We start from the raw sequence: 21,971 nt of genomic DNA on the forward strand, positions 1-21,971 counted from the left end.
GACAAGATATTCTCAGACATGAGATTGGTGTTCGCCAAAAGTTGGCAGCTTTGCAGAGGGAAGAGCAGAAACGGCCTTCAGATGCTTGGATTCAGGAGGGCCTTGCTGTAGCAAGGGCTCATCAACAGATATTGCTTGATCAGAGAGCAGAGTATGCCTTTCATGCATGGGAGTCCTTCTGGATTCAGATGGGTGGCAGAGTCAATAAACACTTTTTCTCTACTCTTGGCCCTAGATATAGTAGAGAGAGTGTATCCCAGCCTATTGACTCACGTGGGGTTTTACAGACAGATCGAGATGATGTCATGCACATAGCTTCAGATTTTTATGCCGCCCTTCTTACTACAGATCCTGACACACAGGATAGAGAGGATGCTAGATAGGTTATGTGGCACAGCATCCCTTTGTTGGTGAAACCGGATATGCATGTTTTGCTTGATGCACCTTTCACCAACACAGAGTTCAAGACTGCACTTTTAGCCCTTCACAAGGGCAAGTGCCCTAGTTCGGATGGCCTCACCCCTTCTTTCTTCATTGTATTTTGGGATATGATTGGAGACTATATTACTTGGGCCCTGCAGGGCATTTGGGACTCGAGCGAGATGCCCGGGTCAATTACAGAAGGTCTCATACACCTTATCCCGAAAGGAGGTTGCAGAGATTTAGTGTCCCAGTGGAGGCCTATCACACTTTTGGGGTCATGTTACAAGATTTTGGCCAAAGCAATCAGCCTCCGATTGCAGCCCCTTCTCCCAGATCTTATTCATGACACTCACACTGGATTTGTGCATGGCAGCAGCATTTTTTATAACATTTTCTCCTTTTGAAAAGCTTTAGAGTGGGCCATGCAGAGCGGGCAGAATCTAGCCATTCTACTCTTGGATTTTGAGAAAGCTTATGACAGAGTAGATTGGGGTTTTTTGGAGGGCACCCTTCTATGTTTTAGCTTTACAGATGCTTGGATCAGAGGTGTTTCCTCTTTGTACAGATCAGCCCACAACCAGGTACTTATTGGTGGGATAAGGGGTGAGAGATTTCAGATTTCCAGATCAGTCCATCAAGGGTGCCCCCTTGCACCTTTTCTTTTTTTGTTCGTGGCTGAAGCTATGAGTATCTATGTTAGATCTCAAGCTGACATCTTTGGCCTGAGACTTCCCATTAGAAGGGAAGAGGAGCTACTTGACAATGAGTTGGCAGATGACACAACAGTTTACTTGGATGCCACACCACAGACGCTCACTTCTTTCAAGACAGCATTGGATTTATTTTGCTTGGCGGCGGGGCACAGATAAATTGGCATAAATCCAATGGCTTTTGGATCAGTGACAAGGACACTCCAGTTTGGGGGCTTGACATAGGATTCACTTGGGTTCAAAGGGGTGTGCCAATCATGTATTTGGGCTGCCAGGTTGGCTTGGATATTTCTTCCACGCAGCAGTTTGCTCCAGTGTTGGAGAGCATCAGGAGGAAGCTCCTTATTTGGAGCTCAACCAAGATGGATCTTGCCTCTAGAGTTGTGGTGGTCAACCAGGTCCTCTTGGCCATGGCCTGGTTTGTTTGTTCATGTTGGTGCCGTTCTAGGGATTGCATCACTCAGCTCAGGAGACCGATCAGAAATTTTCTTTGGAGTGGGCTTGATGGCACAGCAGATGCGTTAGCTAGGGTGGCTTGGGAGACCCTCATCCTCCCTACACAAGAAGGGGGTCTCGGTATTATTGATCTAGATTTACAGTGCAGAGCTTTACTATGCAAGATGGTGGTGCGGGGACTTATGCTAGGGCAGGATCCATGGAAGGCATTTTTTATTAGCAGCATACAGACGTTGATAGGACAAAATCTGTATCAAGTTTTTGAGCACTGCATATAGCTGTGGGTAGGCACATAGCTGTACACATCTAGGGTAGGTGTGGGCTTTTGGCATTTGTGGATTTTTCTTTCACAAGCACGATGGACTGATGTATAGTTTTTTTTGAGACAATAAAGTGTATTTTGCAGGGACTTCATGGGAAATGATGAAATGCAATGTGGTTGTACCAAACTTCTAGAGCAAGGGTGTCTAGTGTGTGATCAAGCGAAATGTTTTTGGGGTCATGTAAAGTCAAGTCATGAAGGGTTTTTTTATATTTTCCTGAGTCAATGTGCATTTGCATGTTACGGGAATTTGATATGTTTTGGTGCCCATGTCAAGGGGCTTTTCATGTGTGTGTACGGGGGTGCATGCAAGCTTTAATGTGCATGCTAATGTGTGTGGGAATTGTGTGACTAAAGGTCCAAAATGTGCATTTAATGTGATTTGGGGAAAATGCCTTGAGAGTGGTAAAATGTCACTGATGAGGTGGCAAATTAGGCTGAGGTGGCTGGACTGATTGGGAAGGCATCCTGCTCATGCAAAGGTGGCTATGTGATGGATGAAGGGGAGCTTCTAGGCTGTGAGTTGGAGCTACGTGGAGATGACGGCTGGGAGCTGATTCGGTTTTATGCTGGAAGGATGTACGATGCAAGGGGGGCTCCGAGAAGAGGAGGCTGAACGATGAAGAATGGAGGGGGCTCTCGTAGATGAAAGAGGGTGTGTGCCCTGAGAAGACCTTGGCGCTAGGGATCTCCAGAGATTACGAGCTGTTGTTCGTTGGCTGAGCATAGCTACTACGTAGGTAGGACAGTCATTGTTTGCACCTAAGCTGATGCAGAGAATCATGGTTTGGCTGAGATCATATGGAAGGGCTCTGTTTTTTTCTGATTGAGGAAGCTACGTGGCTGTGCGGGTGACGCTATAAAGTTGAGCTAGTCTCTCCGTGAGAAATGAAGGCAGCAGGGCTATTGCTGGAAGTGTCTTCCGTTGGGTTTGTGCATAGTTGGTGATGATCTATGGATTAGCACAGCTTAAGGCATAGCTGTGTATCGTTGTCTGCTAGCTGAAGGATTTTGGGCAACAGAGACTCCATGAACTCCGTATGCAAAGAGATAGAAGAACCAAGGAATTGCAGGCTAAGGCGCAATGGATCGTGACCTGCATCGATGATGGTTGTCCTAAAGGAGTTAGGCAATTGATGCTTGCTGCAGATGTTCGTCAATCACTAATCTTCTGCTTTGTGAGGGAAGAGAAGTTATCCTAAAGGAATCGAAAGCCTCTTTGACATGGTTGTGATCTTATGTTGATTTGATCGCAGGAGATTTCTGAATACTAATAGAGAGGGAGAGGAGAAGGCGCTGTTGCAGCGTTGCAGGAATTATGAGCTGTTGTTCTTGATGGAAGCTTAGGAGTGTGGGCTGTGGGTTCATAGTATTCTGAGAGGCTGACTGTTTTCTGAATTTTGGGGGGAAGTTCAGTCAGTCTGTTTCGAACTGTGTAGTCTTTTGGCTCTCTCTGAGTCTGTGTGATCCATGTTCAGTCAGTTTTTTTTGTGGGGGTTTGTCTCGGTGCCTAGTACAAAGACACATACTCTGGAATCTGGTTCATAAGCTCATCATCTACGAGCCCACATTGCAGCTGATCCCTATGAAGTCTCACCTATCTGATGTGGTGAAGTACATAATTCATGGTTGTCTTTCCTTTTTTTTCCTTATCATTTTTTTGGCGATCCTGCTGGGGACAGGAGGAGTTTTGAATTGAGATTGGGTACTCAAGACAAAACGGCCCAGAAGAATTGGCTGGGGAATGTTGCTTGAATTTCTATGTGGTTAGGGATTGAAACTATGAAGACAAAGCCTCGCATGAGAGTGATTCATTGTGAGTTATGTGGGGAGTGTGGACATAGGAGAGATAGACGCCTTGATGTTGAACTTCGGGTGATACGTCTCTGGGCTAAGGTTCAAAAGGCTTTGAAAGTGGTTGCTCTTAGAAAGAAGAATGCCAGTCAGATGCAGGGTAAATTTTCTTCAGTGGAGTGATTATTTTTGCTTTTTCCCAGAAGAGGTTGGGTGGTATTTCTGGTTGGAAGTGTGTCTGAGATAAGTTAGTCAAGAGGAGAGATGGCTCATGAATTTCCTCGATTTCACAGGTTGCCCAATGAAGACCTAGAGAGGTTTTTAGAGTGCTTGGAGTTCACAGCTCTTATTAAAGACAAGAATGCTCCAGAAGTCCTTCAGTAGGTTCTATCCTTTTGTTTGTTGGGAGAAGCGAGAACTTGGTTGCAGACTTTCTCTGCAAGGATGCATGATGATCAGGGTGCTCACAGAAACCCGACTTATCCAGAGGTGAGGACACCTTTCTTGGACAGGTTTATGTGTGTTAGAGATCCTGATGGCATTTGGAGAGAGCTATGTTTATTGCAGCAACAGCCGACTCAGCTAGTGGATGAGTATGTCGGTGAGCTGGTCACTTATGAGGATGCTCTCAAGGTAGCAAAAGAGAAGGAGAGGAAGCAGATAAGATTGTCACAAATGATGCAAGAGATGCCAATGGTTCAGCATGTGCCTGAAATTATCTCTCATGTGAAGCCAGAAATACAGCAGCCAGAAGTCAAGAAGCAGGAGAATATAAAAGAAGAAATTCATGAAATGTCGGAGCTTATGAAGAGTTTGAGTTTGAATTTGATGAACGATAGGGGAAGAGGTAGATCATCGGGTGGTTATGGCAGAGGCAGCATGCCTTCTTCAAATAATTCAGGCCCGTGGCAGGCAGGACGAGGTCAAGGGTCATTTGCACCTTGTGTCGAGTGCTTTAATTGTGGAGAGTGGGGACATTACAGCACACACTGTGATAAGCCTCCTCGTGCTGGAGGTGATTTTTATCCATTGCCAACAGGGTTAAATAATAAGGTGAATGATCATAGTGTAGAAGTAAAAGATGCAGGTCAGCCTAGTACCTCAAAGCCACTGCAGAAGAGAAAGGGAAAGGTAAGGCAGTTACATTTGGCTAGTTGGAGTTGGAGGAAGTTAAAGATGTCATGCCATTAGGGGAGAGAGATAGAGAAGAGGAGGTTGGTCCGAGTGCAAAGAAGGGGAAGCAGTCTGTGGAGATGATGACCTACCAAAAGAAGAAGAGCAGGAAACCCAAAAGGAAGTACAGAACTGCAGATTATTCCATGGGGAAGGAGCAGGGAGATTATGATTTGGTGGAAGATCCTTCAATGAGGAAACTGGACATTACATTTGCTCAAATGATTGGTCTATGCCCAAAGCTTAAAAAAGAATGGAGGCGGGCTGTAAATCCAGCAAAGAAGAACTCTCATAAAGGTACAATTAAGCTGATGTCTGTCTCAGAGTTGCCGGATCTTTTACCTGCTGTAGAAGCCTGGCATAAAGGAAAGGGTTTTGGAGAGGCCTACATAGATGGAGGTGCACAGATTTGTGTGATTACCCAGGCTTGTGTGGAGAGATTAGGACTGAAGATATCCCGCTCCTCTAGTTATCGCATCAGAATGGCAAACCACTCCAAGGTGAAGACTTTAGGGATAGTACCTGGTCTGGAGGTTGAGGCATTCAGTGTTTCATGTCGAGTGGATTGTCATGTGATGCCTGCGGGGTTGGGAGCCTATCCTTTGATTCTTGGAAGGCCGTGGTTGAGGAAGGTAGGTGCAATTCAGAATTGGCAGAAAGGAATCTTTTCTGTACATACGAATGGGAAGAAATTGAATTTCGATATGGTAAGCAGGGCTGAAGTTTCAGATTTAGCAAGTGAAGAGGAAGAGAGAAGTGAAACCAGCAGTGAGGATGAGTGCTCGATGACTTCAGAAAGTGATGAAGGAACAATAGCATTGGTGGATTTGGTAGATGAGGATTCACAGATGGATTTTGTGGGGGCAGCAAGGTTCGGTGAGGAAGAGGTGGATAGGTTTGAGGTTATCGAGGATTTAATGCAGCCCAAATGTTCTCAAGAATCAACCCAGGTGTTGATTGAGCAATCATTGAATCCTGATCTCAATGTTGAGGAGAAAGAAGAATATTTGAAGATGTTGCAGAAATACCCCAATTTGTTTATCACCTCTTATGAGGAGATCAGGGGATTTAAAGGGAAGCCTCTGAGGATTGAGCTGAAGGAAGGTGCCAAACCTGTTTTTTAGAAAATAAGAAGATTAAGCCCGGAACAGAGAGATTGCTGAAGGAAGAGGTAGATAAGCTTCTCAAGGTAGGAATAATTTATCCTGTAGTTCACGATCAGTCCTGTGGTCATAGTGCCAAAAGGTGTGGACAAATGGAGAGTCTGTGTCGATTACAAACCTCTAAATGCAGTGACAAAGAGAAACCACTATCCTCTGCCTTTTCTGGATGATATTCTTGATAAAGTGGCGGGTCATGAAATAAACAGCTTGTGTGACGGATATTTAGGGTACTTCCATATAGCCATAGCCCAGGAAGATCAAATCAAGACTACCTTCATTACCCCCTGGGGCTGTTTTTGTCACAGAAAAATGCCTTTTGGAGTTACCAACGGCCCCTCCACTATCAGGAGAATTCAGATCTGATTTTATCACCCTTCCTGGATAAATTTTGTAAAGTGTTTATTGATGACATCTGTGTGTACAGTGGAAGAAGGGAGCATTGTGGAAAGCTGGATCAGGTATTTTATGAGATTGATAATAATGGTGGTCAATTAAATCCTAAGAAGACTCAGTTAGCTCAGACCAGCATTAAAATATTGGGGCATATTGTATCTGAGAATGGGATTGAGCTGGATCCAGGTAAAGTAAAAGCTCTAGTTATGCTGTCCTCTCCTGAGAATACCAAGCATTTGCATACCTTTCTCCAGAAGGTGAAGTATCTGTCGAGATTTATTCATATGTTATCTCAGATTTTGTATCCTCTTCAGCAGGTGGTAAAATATGAGCCTTTGAAATGGACGACAGAGAGTGAAGAGGTGTTTGAGGTAGTTAAGGAATCCTTGACTCATATTTCAAGTGTAAAGCCACCAGATTATTCCAAGACTTTTTATGTGAATTCATCTGTAGGACCAGATGCTATTGGTGCTACTCTTTTGCAATAGGGAGAGGGTTCCAGATATATGAGGCCAGCCTATTATGCCAGCAGGATGAAGAGTGAAGTAGAAAAGAAGTATTCAGCGGCTGAATTGGTCCTGGCTAGCCTCTTGTATGCTTGTAGGAGATTTCGGTCTTATCTATTGTCCAGACCTTTTGTGGTTCTCACCTCATGTTCACTACTGTCTCATATGTTGAATAGTACAAACATCTCCAGAAGCATGATTAAATAAAAAGTAGAGTTACAGGAGTACTCTTTTACCTTCTTGGTTGAGAACTCTACCAGAGCTTCCTTGGCTGATCTCCTCACCTATAAGGAAGGACCTATTTTAGTTGAAGATGTGGAGAAGAACACTGACATGAATGAAGAAAAAGTACTAGAGGATGCATTTGTTTTACACTTTGATGGATCTTACAAAAAAAGTTTAAATAAAAGTACAGGAGGAATTGTCATTTATGATCCTGGAGGAAATGAGATTCGGAAAATGGGAATTCAGCTCGAAGCCAGCAGTAATAATGAAGCTGAATATGTAGCCCTCTTCGAAGGTTTGAAAGTATGCATTAGTCTGGGGATAAAGAGACATATGATTAAGGGAGATGCTCTGCTAGTTGTGAAGCAAATTTTAGGTGTCTGGAAGGTTAAGCATGTTCATTTGAAGAGATGGATAAGCGTGGTGAAGAAACTGTTAAATCAATTGGATGCCTGGACACTCTAGCATATTGAAAGAGGTAAGAATGTAAATGCACATGATGCTGCGCAAGAAATCACAGCAGCTTATGTTGATGCAATAGGAGTGCAGGAGCCCTTATACAAAGGAAGGGAGACATTAGCTTGTGAGGAAAGCTTCCTGTTAACTGGTAAAGTGCCTGAAGAAGTTCCGAAACAAAGAAAATACAGATTTATTAAAAGCTGTACTTATTATTGTCTGATAGGTGATGTTCTTTACATGAAAGGGGCTGATCTGGTGCTCAGAAGCCTGGCATGAGGAAGTTTTTCATATTCTACAAGCTAATCATGAGGGAGTATGTGGAGGACATTTTGCTTTCAAAATCATGCTGAGGAAAATACTTACAGAAGGATATGTGTGGCCATCCCTCCAGAGAGACATAAGACATTGGTGCAGGTCATGCCTACAGTGTCAGCAAATGAGTAAGAGGATCTTACATCCAGAACTGAGAAATATCATGTTTGCTTATAATATTTTTGAGAAATGGGGAATAGATGCCATCAGTCCTCTACCCATGACAGCCAGGGGAAATTGTTATGTGCTGACAGCTATGGATTATTTGACGAGATGGGCTGAAGCACGAGCAGTACAGGCTGTCAATGCAAAATTTGTATGTAAATTTGTGTATGAGGATATCTGCTATAGATTTGGTGTACCACTAGAGTTGCTTTCTGATAGTCGTCCAGGTTTCAGGAGTGAACTGATGGATTTATTATGTGGAAAGCTGAAGATTAAACACAGATATGCAACTCCCAATTATCCCCAATGTAATGGGATGAATAAAAAATTTAATGGTGTGTGTACTAATATCATGGGAAAGATCATGAGAACACATGAGAAGGAGTGGGACCTTGCTTTGCACTGGGCTTTATGGGCTTACAGAGTTGCAATAAAAGAAGGCACCCAGTTTTCACCATTTCATCTTGTTTACGGGAAAGAAGCTCTATTACCCTTGGAAGTAGAAATTCCTGCATTACAGATGTTAATGAAGATAAATGAGATTCAAATTCTACTTTCTAGAACCGGTTATTGGATTTGCAGGAAGCACAACTAGATAGACAAAAGGCGGTCGAACATTGTGCTTTAATTCAAGAGGAGAATCAGAAGAGAGCAAACAGGAAATTCAGGGATAAGAAAATCAAGGAGGGTGATCTAGTTTTGAGATACAACAGTAGTCTGGATTCTACCTTCAAGAAGAAATTTGTGACCAAATAGGATGGACCTTTTCGTGTGACGAAGAAATTCAAAAATGGCTCATATCAACTTGAGAATTTGGATGGTCAGCAGCATAAGTATAGAGTCAATGGCTTCAAACTAAAGAAATACTTTCATACGATCATGCGTATAGGCAGCTGTGGACCTACTGTGATGAAACCAGACAAGCCGGAAGACCTCATGGATGAGGATATCTCTGAAGAAATGCCAATCTTATATACACCTATCTGCAAGACATAAATGTTTGCAGACTGGGGGTGGGCAAAATGATAGGACCTAATCTGTATCAAGTTTTTGAGCACTGTATATAGTTGTGGGTAGGCACATAGCTGTACACATCTAGGGTAGGTGTGGGCTTTTGGCATTTGTGGATTTTTCTTTCACAAGCATGATGGACTGATGTATAGTTTCTTTTTAGACAATAAAGTGTGTTTTGCAAGGACTTCATGGGAAATGATGAAATGCAATGTGGTTGTACCAGACTTCCAGAGCAAGGGTGTCCAGTGTGTGATCAAGCGAAATGTTTTTGGGGTCATGTAAAGTCAAGTCATGAAGGGTTTTTTTATATTTTCCTGAGTCAATGTCCACTTGCATGTTACGGGAATTTGATATGTTTTGGTGCCCATGTCAAGGGGCTTTTCATGTGTGTGTACGGGGGTGCATGCAAGCTTTAATGTGCATGCTAATGTGTGTGGGAATTGTGTGACTAAAGGTCCAAAATGTGCATTTAATGTGATTTGGGGGAAATGTCTTGAGAGTGGTAAAATGTCACTGATGAGGTGGAAAATTAGGCTGAGGTGGCTGGACTGATTGGGAAGGCATCCTGCCCATGCAAAGGTGGCTACGTGATGGATGAAGGGGAGCTTCTAGGCTGTGAGTTGGAGCTACGTGGAGATGACGGCTGGGAGCTGATTTGGTTTTACGCTGGAAGGATCTACGATGCAAGGGGGGCTCCGAGAAGAGGAGGCTGAACGATGAAGAATGGAGGGGGCTCTCGTAGATGAAAGAGGGTGTGTGCGCTGAGAAGACCTTGGCGCTGTATCTCCAGAGATTACGAGCTGTTGTTCGTTGGCTGAGCATAGCTACTACGTAGGTAGGACAGTCGTTGTTTGCACGTAAGCTGATGCAGAGAATCGTGGTTTGGCTGAGATCATATGGAAGGGCTCTGTTTTTTTCTGATTGAGGAAGCTACGTGGCTGTGCGGGTGACGCTATAAATGTGAGCTAGTCTCTCCGTGAGAAATGAAGGCAGCAGGGCTATTGCTGGAAGTGTCTTCCGTTGGGTTTGTGCATAGTTGGTGATGATCTATGGATTAGCACAGCTTAAGGCATAGCTGTGTATCGTTGTCTGCTAGCTGAAGGATTTTGGGCGACAGAGACTCCATGAACTCCGTATGCAAAGAGATAGAGGGACCAAGGAATTGCAGGCTAAGGCGCAATGGATCGTGACCTGCATCAATGATGGTTGTCCTAAAGGAGTTAGGCAATTGATGCTTGCTGCAGATGTTCGTCAATCACTGATCTTCTGCTTTGTGAGGGAAGAGAAGTTATCCTAAAGGAATCGAAAGCCTCTTTGACATGGTTGTGATCTTATGTTGATTTGATCGCAGGAGATTTCTGAATACTGATAGAGAGGGAGAGGAGGAGGCGCTGTTGCAGCTTTGCAGGAATTATGAGCTGTTGTTCTTGATGGAAGCTTAGGAGTGTGGGCTGTGGGTTCATAGTATTCTAAGAGGCTGACTGTTTTCTGAGTTTTGGGGGGAAGTTCAGTTCTAAGTTCAGTCTGTTTCGGGCTGTGTAGTCTTTTGGCTCTCTCTGAGTCTGTGTGATCCATGTTCAGTCAGTTTTTTTTGTGGGGGTTTGTCTCGGTGCCTAGTACAAAGACACATACTCTGGAATCTGGTTCATAAGCTCATCATCTACGAGCCCACATTGCAGCTGATCCCTATGAAGTCTCACCTATCTGACGTGGTGAAGTACATAATTCCTGGTTGTCTTTCCTTTTTTTTCCTTATCAATGTGCACACCTTCTTCAGGAGGAGACTGGATGGGCAGTATTAGGTGGATTTCATCGCAACACACCTCAGATCACCTTCGTCCCCTGTGATGGTTGCCATACTGAAAGCATGGGCCAGTTTCAGGAGCACTCTTCGGAGGATTCCCCCTTCCTCTCATGAAGAGATTGATCAACCGATCATGTGGAATGACAGTATATTGGATGATCTTGGCAAACCACTTGGTGCTGCACTCTACATGCAGTGGTCCAGGTGGGAGAGGGGACCCGCCTCATCATTGGGGTCATGGAAAGCTTTCTGTAGGCTTCCAGAGGAGACCAAATCTCAGTTGTTGACAGGACATCTCAAAGGGAGTACAGGGAGGATCTTGCAAAATGAGGCAGCCCTTCCAGCGGATTGGGTAGACACAGATGATATGCCTCTCACTTGCTCCACTTGGGCAAGTGCTTTTATGAGAGGCGGTACTCCTCTTCAGGTTTTGGCCTTTCGAGATGCACATGAGGATGCTTTGGTTTTTGGTATGCATGATGGTGGCACATGAGGACATCTTGCTTGAGTCTGCTTTTCAACCTATCAGGGTTGTAGGTCTTTTGGTACAAGGATCAGATTCAGAGTGGTTCCTAGATCCAGACCCTCAGCTTCTCTCCACCGGATCTTGGAGACTTTAGCTCTACGGGGGAGTTCCCATTAGGTATTTGCAGTGGGACCCTGGAGAGTGGGAGTGGATTGACGCACGGCATCGAGAGAAGAGCATCCCCTTCTTTCGTTACACAGTCAGTAATGCCAGGAGATTCCAGCTCAGTAGTAGAGGTTGGAGACATTCCAGAGTTCCTCATTGGGAGGCATTTGATATTACTGCGGGTTTGCAGAGGTGCTTCTGGAAGAGACTCTGGAAATCCCATAGGAATAGAAAGATCACTCTTTTCTTTTGGCTTTCTATCCATGGTGGGATTGCAGTGAACCTTTGGAGATCCAGGTTCAGAGCCGACCCTATTTGCCCTTGTTGCCTCTCTGCTTTGGAGACGATTCAGCATTGCTTATGGGATTGCAGACAGGCGAGGATGATTTGGATGGGGGTAGCCAGGATTTTCAGTCACTTTGCCCACTTCCCATTCTTTATGACATGGGGCTCAGTGGCTTGGCTTTCTCTTACAGGGCCTCAGGTATTCTATGAGAGACTTGACTCCTCTCGGACCATTTCAATTCGACATCATCAGGTTGAGTCATGTTCTTTGGATGTAATACCACACCTTCCCTTTGCAGCTGTACATGCCTTTGTGGATACCTCTTGGGAGATTCTAGCGAGCATAGCAGCCTGGCATATCTGGAGAGCCAGATGCATAGAGGCATTGGAGGGAACTCAGGTTCATCCCTCGCACACATTGGCTAGTATCTGGACAGACAACATACATACCTTGATGGCCGTATGGACGAGTATGCAGGGAGACTCCCGTGCAGCCTCACGTGCAGCCTCAGCTAGGAGGACTTATTTCTTCAGGGAATGGAAGGATTCTCCTTTCTTCTCTGAGACTCCTACAGGGTTGAGGTGGCACTTTCAGCCTCAGCCTTGGTTGTTTTCCACCTCATTTTGAGGGGGTTTAGTTATCCTCATGATTTCATGATGTATTCCGCTTTAAGCTTGCTCTTGCAGGTTTTTCCTCTTACTTAATAGAAGTCTCTTTCTTGAAAAAAAAAAAAAAGAAGAAGTACAGCCATAGCATCATCTTGTGTTACCGGTGAACGGATTGAAGCCAATTGATTCATTAGACTTCTATTTTGTTGATGTGAGCATCTACAGGTGCTCCAAATTTCAGTTCTAACTCAAAAAATTCAATCTTGAAATACAGCTTTGAATGCTTGCTACTTGCACGAAACAAGTGGTCAAGTATAGCCCAAGCTTCAACAGGGTCTTCAAGATCAGAAATATGATGCAGGTAGTTGTCTCCAAGGCCCAATGCAATGATTGAGTATGCTTGCTCAAGACGGTGAGGTTCAGGGGCAACCGACTTTTCTATTGATGAGGAAGAAGATGCTTTCAGGGCAACTGACTTTTCTATTGATGAGAAAGAAGATTCGTTTACCTTGACTAGACTCCATAGATTATGTTTTATCAAATGAAACTTGATCTTCATCTGCTAGGTGTGGAATCCTTGGCAGATGGCCTGGTTGGTTGGCTCCAACCAGCCCAACCAGCCATCTATATGGCTGACCATGCTGCTGCTGTTCCCGCCATGATTGCACCACCTGCAAGCCCCATAGCCTGCTCATTTATTTTTATTTTTTTCAAAGAACATAGCCTGCTCATTTATAGGCGCTTCTATCCCGGGATAACCCTGTCTCAATGCTGCTCCAGATTTGTCTCTTGACAGGCCACCAGATCCAGGCTCTTCATACCCCGCCATCTACTCTGTACAATTGTGCCATATAATGCAGCCTCTGTCGCCTTCCTCTAGAGATCCGCTCAGCCAAAGATTTGCTCCTGGAATTGCCTCTACCAGTCGCCTCACCCATTGTGCTGATCTATGCTCCTAGAAGGTTCCAGGTATGTCTCTTTTCTTTATCAGATCCTTGCCCACATGGCATCCATGATGCTGCCCATGTGGCAGTCTCACAAGCCCCCGGTTCACCCCCCCAATGCTCGGCTCCCATACGGGAGGAGACCTCTATATTTCCAACAAAATATGCCTTTACCTTTCCAAAAATATACTCAGTGGTCAAGAAATTGCACATTCTAGCCAAAGAAAACTCAAATCTGCCTTTGTTAGACATGTGAGGTGACTTAAACAAACACACATGCATGCATGTGCCCATGCGCACGTGCGCACATTTGGGGGGGAGTGAAAACACACACACACACACATTTTTTGCGTGTAAAAGAACCTTTCATTAAGAAGAATATACATTCATAGCTATCCCAAAGTGAGACAGCTACTACTCATAAGGTAGAGGAAGCTGAAAAAAAAACCCATGATAGCTGCTCTAGTGAGGAACATCACACACACAACTAAAAACAGAAGAACACTTCTAGCTGGGCCGCAAGAAAATTTTATACAATGCAGGTACAGTAATCTGAGATAGCCTCAAAGGACGAGAAGAGGACCCTGGAGAAGTCAAAGTCCAATCTTCCAGTCGGTCCTGGAGTTCCAAAGGAGGAATCGGAACAAAGGGCGAAAGCATAGAAGTAATTTGTTGCCACAAAGGACGATAATGAGAGCCCAATCCATATGTAGTGGCTGCTAGAGAAAAGGGGAGCACAGTACCAGCATCATCTATAACATTAGCAACCGAGGTGATGCCTTTAAACGAGACAAAGTAGGAATGTCGACGTTCCTGTAAAACCAAGGGACACACACACACACACACACACACACACACACACACACACATGCACAAAAGCTCACACGTATCTATGTACCGAGAGAGGTCTTTTCTTGGAATACCTTTTGAATACATTTGGACTGTGCATGCACACCCACACACACATGCATTTGTATGGAGAGGGAGGTTATGCCTTGGAATACCTTTTGACAAACATTTTGGATGTACGTCAATAGCTTCGTAGGATAGCCCTTGAGGTGCACAGTCACATTTGTGCCACTGCCAGTTTACCAAGCATTAGAATATTTTGTGATAAGAAATGCCAAATTTCAAAAGTACTAATTGTCAATCCATGGTGATTTTGGCAAACAAGAATTTTAAAATGTGATAATATGATAGAAAAGACTGAAACAAAGAAATCAAAGCATATGTTATATGTTGACATAAAAGCTGCTCTATAACATTGACAATTTTATAATTCAACCGGCATAAGAAAATATGCTCCTGAGTTGAAGCTTGGATATACCAATAGCATCTTCTTTCTTTAGCAACTGACCGCAGCTGCATGAGTCTTGGTGAGTGATATGCATCATCAATTTGGTATTGACGGACATCCTCTTCTGTGAAATCTGTGTTTAGACTTTTGATAAGGAGTTAGACCTCATACTTTTAAAGTAATTCTACTTGAAATATTTGGTTGCCATAGATAGACATCATGGTACTCAAGGTAAGTACAAAGCATTCATACAGACAAACTAGAATAGGTATTTAACCTTCAAAACACTATTCAATGCAATCTGAAACTCAAAGATAAGGACAATAGTGCTTAACTTACAAATGATAAGGAAATCATAATAATAATAATTGGATTTGTATTTTCACCTGTGGTCATGATTAGAAGTTGTCCTCCTGGCAACATTTACAAAAAGATAGAGTTCAATCAAACAAATTCATAAGATATTGAAAATTGTATGTTGAATAGGTAGCATTAAATACTTCATCAATCATTTTGGAAAGAAACTGATTCTCACTAAATTGAAACGTTAGTGGTAACTAATGATTATGGTCCTATTCACTTTTCTTAATGAAAGACTTGATGATTCCTTGTCTTTCCCTCTCGAAAACTCTCTCCTAAGCCTGTGTGGGAGTGCCTGTGCACGAGCATGCATACACTCACATGTTATACACATGCTTGTGTTATATCAGGGAGAGTTGGAGAACATTATGCTTCAATCTCAAGGCATCTTTGATAAGTTTCTTTGACGAATAACAACAAGGCATTGGGCCCTAACCAGTGGATTTACTCTTTGAGTTCCTTAATCCTCCATCTTGGCTGTTAGCACCTAGTTCCGGAATATTCTAGCTGTGAGCTGCAATCCTTAGAAGCAGGCTGTATAGCAGCCAGCCCACCCCCCTTTCTTGATTGGTCAAGCGACCCATAGATTACTGATCTATATTATATTATTTCTCAAGTTATTTAATAGTCTTTCAGCTTCAAAATTTTTTTTTTTGGGGGGGGGGGGGAGAAAAGGAACACAAAGACCATAGGGAGTGTAAAAATCAAGAAAACATTGTTTTAGTTTTTGCCGCAGTGAATTTCTAGCTCGCAGTGGCTCCATCTAGGTCAAATAACAAAAAGGAAACCTATAGAATTTTCAAGTATTTAAGAGAGCCATGGGTCTAGTGAAGTATTAAAATAAAATTAACATCTTTGGGGTGGTGCTGAGCTTGCTGCTCAGCGCCGTGCACGCAGATTGGGCATGCTTGAGAGGAAAACACGTACAGATAACTGCTTGAACAGCTTGCCAAAGCAAGAAGGATCCTTTATTCCTCCAATTGGAAAATCCTTGTGTAGAGGAAAGGCCACAGAAAGTTTCTTATGGAGCAACCCAGAAGCTGATTAGCAGGAAAAGATCCCACAGTTCAACTCCTTCTCTTTCCTCAGATGATACATCCAAAAAGAGTAAGAAGTCTCGCCATGTGATTCAGGAAAAGAGAAGAAGGGATGACTCTAAAAGAGAGGTCACATTGACATCATCACATATCTCCAAGTTCTTCTTCCTCTTCTTCCAGTTCCACCTCTTCATCTTCATCTTCTTCTTCTGGGTCACTGAGACCCACGTCTAAGAAGAAGAGGTCATCCAAGGGAAAGCATGCAGCTAAGACAACAAAGACTCAAATTTTTTTAAAAGGTGGAAAGTCTATCAGATTTATTACTTTTAATGGCCAATATGGTCAACAAAGAAGGCCATGCAGTTTATAAGGCAGTTTGATGCAGCACTTGGTAAAAGAAAGAAATCTGAGTCTTCCAAACTGCGCATGGTCAGCTTACATTTGATAGCTAGTACATGGTGGGGTGCATAGACCACAGATGGTTCAGCTCCAAAGAATTGAAAAGACTTTAAAAATACCTTCCATAAGCACATGCCTAAACATATCACGACCATGTCCTTAGCTGAGAAAGTTTGCATATGGATGATGGGGACACAGTGGAGATCTATAACCAAAAGTTTTGGGATGCATATCTGCATATTCCACCCTTTAATAAGATCCCTACATGAAATGGGCAAATATGTTGTCAATGTATCATTTTCAGACTGTCCATACTCCGGGAGCACAGAACGGAGTCGCTAATGCCTTGTCTCAAAGACCCCAGGTAAATAATGTGACTATTGCCTATCACAAGGATCTTGAAGACATGAGGGAGCAATATGCCAATGATGCCGATTTTGGTTAATGATGATGCCTATGCATCACCCAAGATATGATAGAGGAATTACAGCTATCACTCGGCTTTAGAGAGGTATTTTTACTGACCAACTATGCATAAAGATATACACCAGTTTAATGCCTTATCAAAAGGTCAAATATGATATAGACAGAAGGCACCAGGTCTACTAATGCCTCTTCCTGTGCCTCAGGCACCATGGGAAAGTATAGGAATGGACTTCATTTTTGATTTGCCACGATCAAAATCACGGAATGATGGAATATGGACTATCATTGATAGATTCTGCAAATAGGCCCATTTCATTCTAGCACACAAAACCATAAAGGCATATCATATAGCCAAGGTTTTTATGGCATAGATCATTAAGCACCATGCTATGCCAAAGTCCCTTGTCAGTGACTAAGACCCAAGAATGACCAGCCTATTCTCTTTTCTTTTTTTTCATGAAAAAGTGTTAGAACATGAAGTCAAGTTGAGTGTGTTTTAGTGTGTTCTAGTAGAGTCTTATGTATGAGTGCCACGAGTCATATTGGGAGATATCCCATATACACTTTGGTATTCTAGTGTGTGTGCCTATCCTATATATGATTGTACTTGTGTGTCACATCACACACATATCAAGGAGTCTACATCAAGCTTATCAATGTGAGTCTTTCCATTTTGGTCTATTGCTCATTTTCATTTCCTTTCACTTTCATTATGTTTCCATTTGAGTATTATCTACTCTCTCCCTAGCCTACCCTCTCTCTCTCCCTTTCCCTCTCCCTCTCCACCATGTTCCTTCATGTGGTATCAGAGCCATCCTTCCTCCTTTTTTTATTTATTCCTCCATCCTTTCTTCTCCTAGTCCTTTTCCTCTTGCTTGTTGCTCTTCCAAGGGATTGAGGTGAGGGAGGCCAAGAAAGAGAAACTACTCTCTCTCTTTTCCTTGAAAGACAACCCTTCTTCCTTCACTCTTAGCCTCTCCATGGGCTGCAGAGTTTGGTGGATATTGGAGCTGATCCATGGAGTTGGAGCTGCTAAGTGATTTGCTGTGGATTTTGCTGCACCATCAACCTCGAGTTTGCTGCAGATTTGTGCTTAGATTTTGAGCAACATGGTCACCATTCTTGTGGGTATTAGAGGACATCTACGTAGAAGAAAAGACAGCTCGTTTTTTGCTCCAAAGCCACCCATTCTTTGCTCAAAGATAGCTCGTTTTGGCTGTTTTGGGGGTGTTTTTGTGAAGGAAATAGTTGCTTACTATTGTGGAGACGTTTCTACTACTGATCATCCTAAAAAAGACCTCATTTGGAGCTCATTTTTGAAGAAACGACCTACTTGAAGAGTGCTGCTGCTGCTACTATTCACGCCTCAAGAATGCCGCCATCTGCCCCAACTGCAACATGAGCTGCTGCCTACGCTATTCGAGCTAGTCCGATGCCTTTTCTTGGCCAGTTTTTGTCCCGACTGCAAGCTGGGCTGCTGCTATAGCCTATACTATTCTAGCCTTTGCTCCGAGCTCACAATTCAGCCCATATTGCTGCAACATTTGAAGTAGCTATGAGTATTCTAAAGCGGCAATTTTCATTGAAACGTTTTCTGGTAAGAACTTTCCAACTTGGTAAACCAAGCTGTAGTGCCATCAAGCCCATTCCACAAGAAGTTCCTTATAGGCCTCTTGAGTTGATTGATGTAATCCTTAAAGCTGCACCAACAAGAGCAAACATACCATGCTGTGGCCAACAAAACCTAGTTGACAACCACCACCCTAGAAGCCAAGTCTAATTTGGTTGAACTCCAACATTGGAGCAAATTGTTGTTAAGAAGAGATACCCATATTGCCCTGGCATCCAAGAGATCTGATGAGAACCCCTCTCTGAATCCAAGTATAACCTGCCAATTAGGAATATTCTCATCACTGATCCAAACGCCATTGGATTTGTTCCAATTAATGTGTGCACAATCGGCAATACAAAATAAATCCAAGGCTGCTGAAAGGAATGAGCATATGAGAAGTGGCATTTAAAAAAAACAGCAGTGTAATCTGCCAACTCATAGTCTATCGGTTCCTCATTATGTCTCAGGGGAAGCTTCAGCCCGAAATGCCAACTTGCGATCTGAGAAAAATGCTCATAGCTTCAGCCACCACAAAGAGAAAAAGAAAAGAGCCAAGAGGACATCCCTAATAGACTAATCTGAAAATCTAAAATCTCTCCCCCCCGAATCCTTTGATAAGTATCTAGTTGTGGGTTGATCAGTACAAAGAGGAAACCTTTCTTATCCAAGCATAAGAAAATCCAAAACGATGAAGGGGGCTGATCAATACAAAGAGGAAACCTTTCCAATCCAAGCATAAGAAAATCCAAAACGATGAAGGGTGCCCTCTAGGAAATCCCAATTCTCAAAATCCACAAGTAGAGAGGCTAATTTATGTCCGCTTTACATAGCCCAATCTGAAGCCTCCCAAAAAGAGAAGATACTATAAAAAATGTTCCTTCCATGCACAACGCATGTTTGTGTGTCATGAATGAGGTCTGGAAGATAGGGCTGCAATCGTAAGCTAATTGCCTTCGCTATAATTTTATAAAAGATGCCCAAAAGAGTGATCGGTCTTCACTGTGACACCAAATTTCTGCAACCCCCTTTTGGAATGGGATGAATGAGACCCTCTATAAGTGATCCAAGCACCGTACCAAAGTCTCAAACCACCTACAAGGCTGATGTAATATGATGCCCAATCTCATCCCAATGGACAATGAAGAATACTGGGGAAAGGCCATCTAAACCCGGAAACTTGCCCTTATGAAGAGCACATAAAGCAGTCTTAAATTCCATACTGGTGAAAGGCGCATCGAGTAAAATCCTCATATCCTTTTTTACCAATAATGGAATGTGTTGCCATATCTGCACCCTAGCCTCATCTCTGACCGGCGTGTCAGAATCTTCTGCAAGAAGTGAGGTATAAAAATTGGTGGCTATGCACATGACGCCATTTGGATCAGTCTGCAAAACCCCGTGTGAGTCAATAAGTTGACTGACACTCTCTCTGCTATGTCTTGGGCTATGAGTTGCAAAAAAGTATTTATTGACTCTATCATGCACCTGATTCCAAAATGACTCTTGTACATGAAAGGCATAATCTGCTCTTTGATCTAGCAATGATTGTTGAAGAGTCCTTGCTGCTACCAGGTGCACCTGAATCCAAGCATTTGTAAGCCATTTCTGCTCTTTCCTCTGAAGGGCTGCCAACCGATGGCGAAGGCCAAGTTCCTGTCTGAGTATCTCTTGCTTTCTGGCATTACCAATGGAATGATATGTTAGGAAATGGAGTCAAGATGAGTCAGTTTAGTGTGTTCTAGTGTGAGTTCTAGTCTAATGTGTCCTATGGATGCCACCTGTCACATTGGGAGCTATCCCATATGCATTGGTGTTCATATGTGTGTGTGTGTGCTTTATATAAGAGCTGTACTTGTCAAGTGTCAAATCAATCAAGTATCAAGCTCCAAGCTCTTTGGTCTACATGTGAGTACTTTCATTTTAGTTCATTGCTCTAGTCATTTCATTTCCATTTCATTATGTCTCTCTTTGAGTATCACTATCTCTCTCCCTAGCCTACCCTCTCTCTCTCTCCCTCTCCACCAAGGGAAGGGGATGACACTGCACACTATATATGAGAAACCCAAATCTGTAAAGCTGCCTCTGCGAGGTCCTCCTATGCATACAAGGCAACCAAAATCCTAAGACCGGCAAAGCGACCTCTCCTATGAGGCTCAAAAATCATTAGCACCACTGGAAAGTGGTATGAGGTAGAGATCCATGGAGCAGTGCAAATAGAACAACCTCTATCCAAAGCAAAATCGTCAACATCAAATTTGGTAATGCATGCATCAATGGGGCATCTGAGGTCTCCTGTTTGACCATGAAAACTGGAGACCTTACGACGGAGGAGTGTGAAAAGCATCATCCAACCAAGCATCTTTGCCACTGAGCTGAAACATCTCTGCCACTAAGCTGAAATAAGAAGGCATCCCAAGCTACTCTCTGCAAGGAATGAATACCTCCTTCTCTACCCCTTATGATAAGGCAACTCCACCATGTTGAAGTCACCCCCTACGACCCAAGAATCTGTAATGGGGGTCCAAGAAAGAAGTTCCTCCCATAGAAGGACATGTTCCCCTCGATTGTGAAGGGCGTAAAGGTTGAGAAAACCAACCTTTTGTCTCCCAATCAAAAGGATGATCCACTGAGCTTTGAAGGGGATAATGATACCATGACCAACCACTAGGGGGAGAATAGAATCTGAAACTAAAATGCATGTCCCTCCCTAGTAACAAGGGAAGGTGATCAAAATGTGTGACCTAAAATCAATTTACTTGACTTAGAATAATCTCTAGTGTCCAGATTGTGCTCCTGAAGGAAAATAATATTAATGGAGCCCCCTGTAATACTGAATGGAGCTGGGTATAGATAAGCTTCCTGCGGCGGCGACAATGAGGTATACCACCAAGCCTTTGTATGTTCCAACTAACAATCCTCATCGATGAGAGGAAGTAGCATGGAATGCCTTATCCAACCTAGAGGCGTAAATAAACCCCTCAATGGGGGAAGACCTCTTGCTCGATGAGCGAGGGAGAGAAGCAAGTGGAGGAAAATCCACGGGTGAAAGAACCCAGGGAGGCACCCTGAGATCAAAAGGAATGCCAGCCACTGCGTCACCGAAGGTGGAGAGCACGAAGTCCTCATCCGGAATGTCCGCTAGATCTGCTAAGGCCAAAAAGGAATTGTTAACACTTATGCCTAGCGTTGGGATACGTAAGATGTATGTAGTCGAAATTGGAGAGAATGCAGATGTCACCCCCTTCCCTTTATCCAGAAGGAAAGACGTCGATGAGCCTGCTTGTAAGAACCCTGACCATGAAGATCTGCAGTAGTATTAGGTGAGGGAGCTGCAACAATCGAGGCAAAATCTGGAGCAAGATCTTGAGGTAAGCAAGGGAAAGCCTCAGGTACCACACTGGGGGGACTGAAATCTGGGCAACCTCTTGAGCAATAGCCACTAGAGCTGCAGC

At 43.5% G+C, this 21,971-nt stretch overlaps 1 protein-coding gene across 1 annotated transcript in view; it reads right to left on the reverse strand.

The window, feature by feature from the left end:
• Positions 1 to 21,971, reverse strand: part of LOC147882646 (type 2 DNA topoisomerase 6 subunit B-like) — a 132,414-nt gene that overhangs the window by 62,844 nt on the left and 47,599 nt on the right. Inside the window, exons 6-8 of the mRNA XM_087400977.1 lie at positions 15,072 to 15,098; positions 14,716 to 14,818; positions 14,393 to 14,468 (exon numbers count right to left, since the gene is read on the reverse strand). Of these exons, the coding sequence (XP_087257103.1) occupies positions 14,393 to 14,468; positions 14,716 to 14,818; positions 15,072 to 15,098 (206 nt within the window). The remainder of the gene's footprint in view (positions 1 to 14,392; positions 14,469 to 14,715; positions 14,819 to 15,071; positions 15,099 to 21,971) is intronic.

Source organism: Dipteris shenzhenensis, chromosome 29 (genome assembly GCF_047967505.1).
Source record: "Dipteris shenzhenensis isolate YYH24624 ecotype China chromosome 29, Dip_SZ_1.0, whole genome shotgun sequence".
Taxonomy (NCBI): domain Eukaryota; kingdom Viridiplantae; phylum Streptophyta; class Polypodiopsida; order Gleicheniales; family Dipteridaceae; genus Dipteris; species Dipteris shenzhenensis.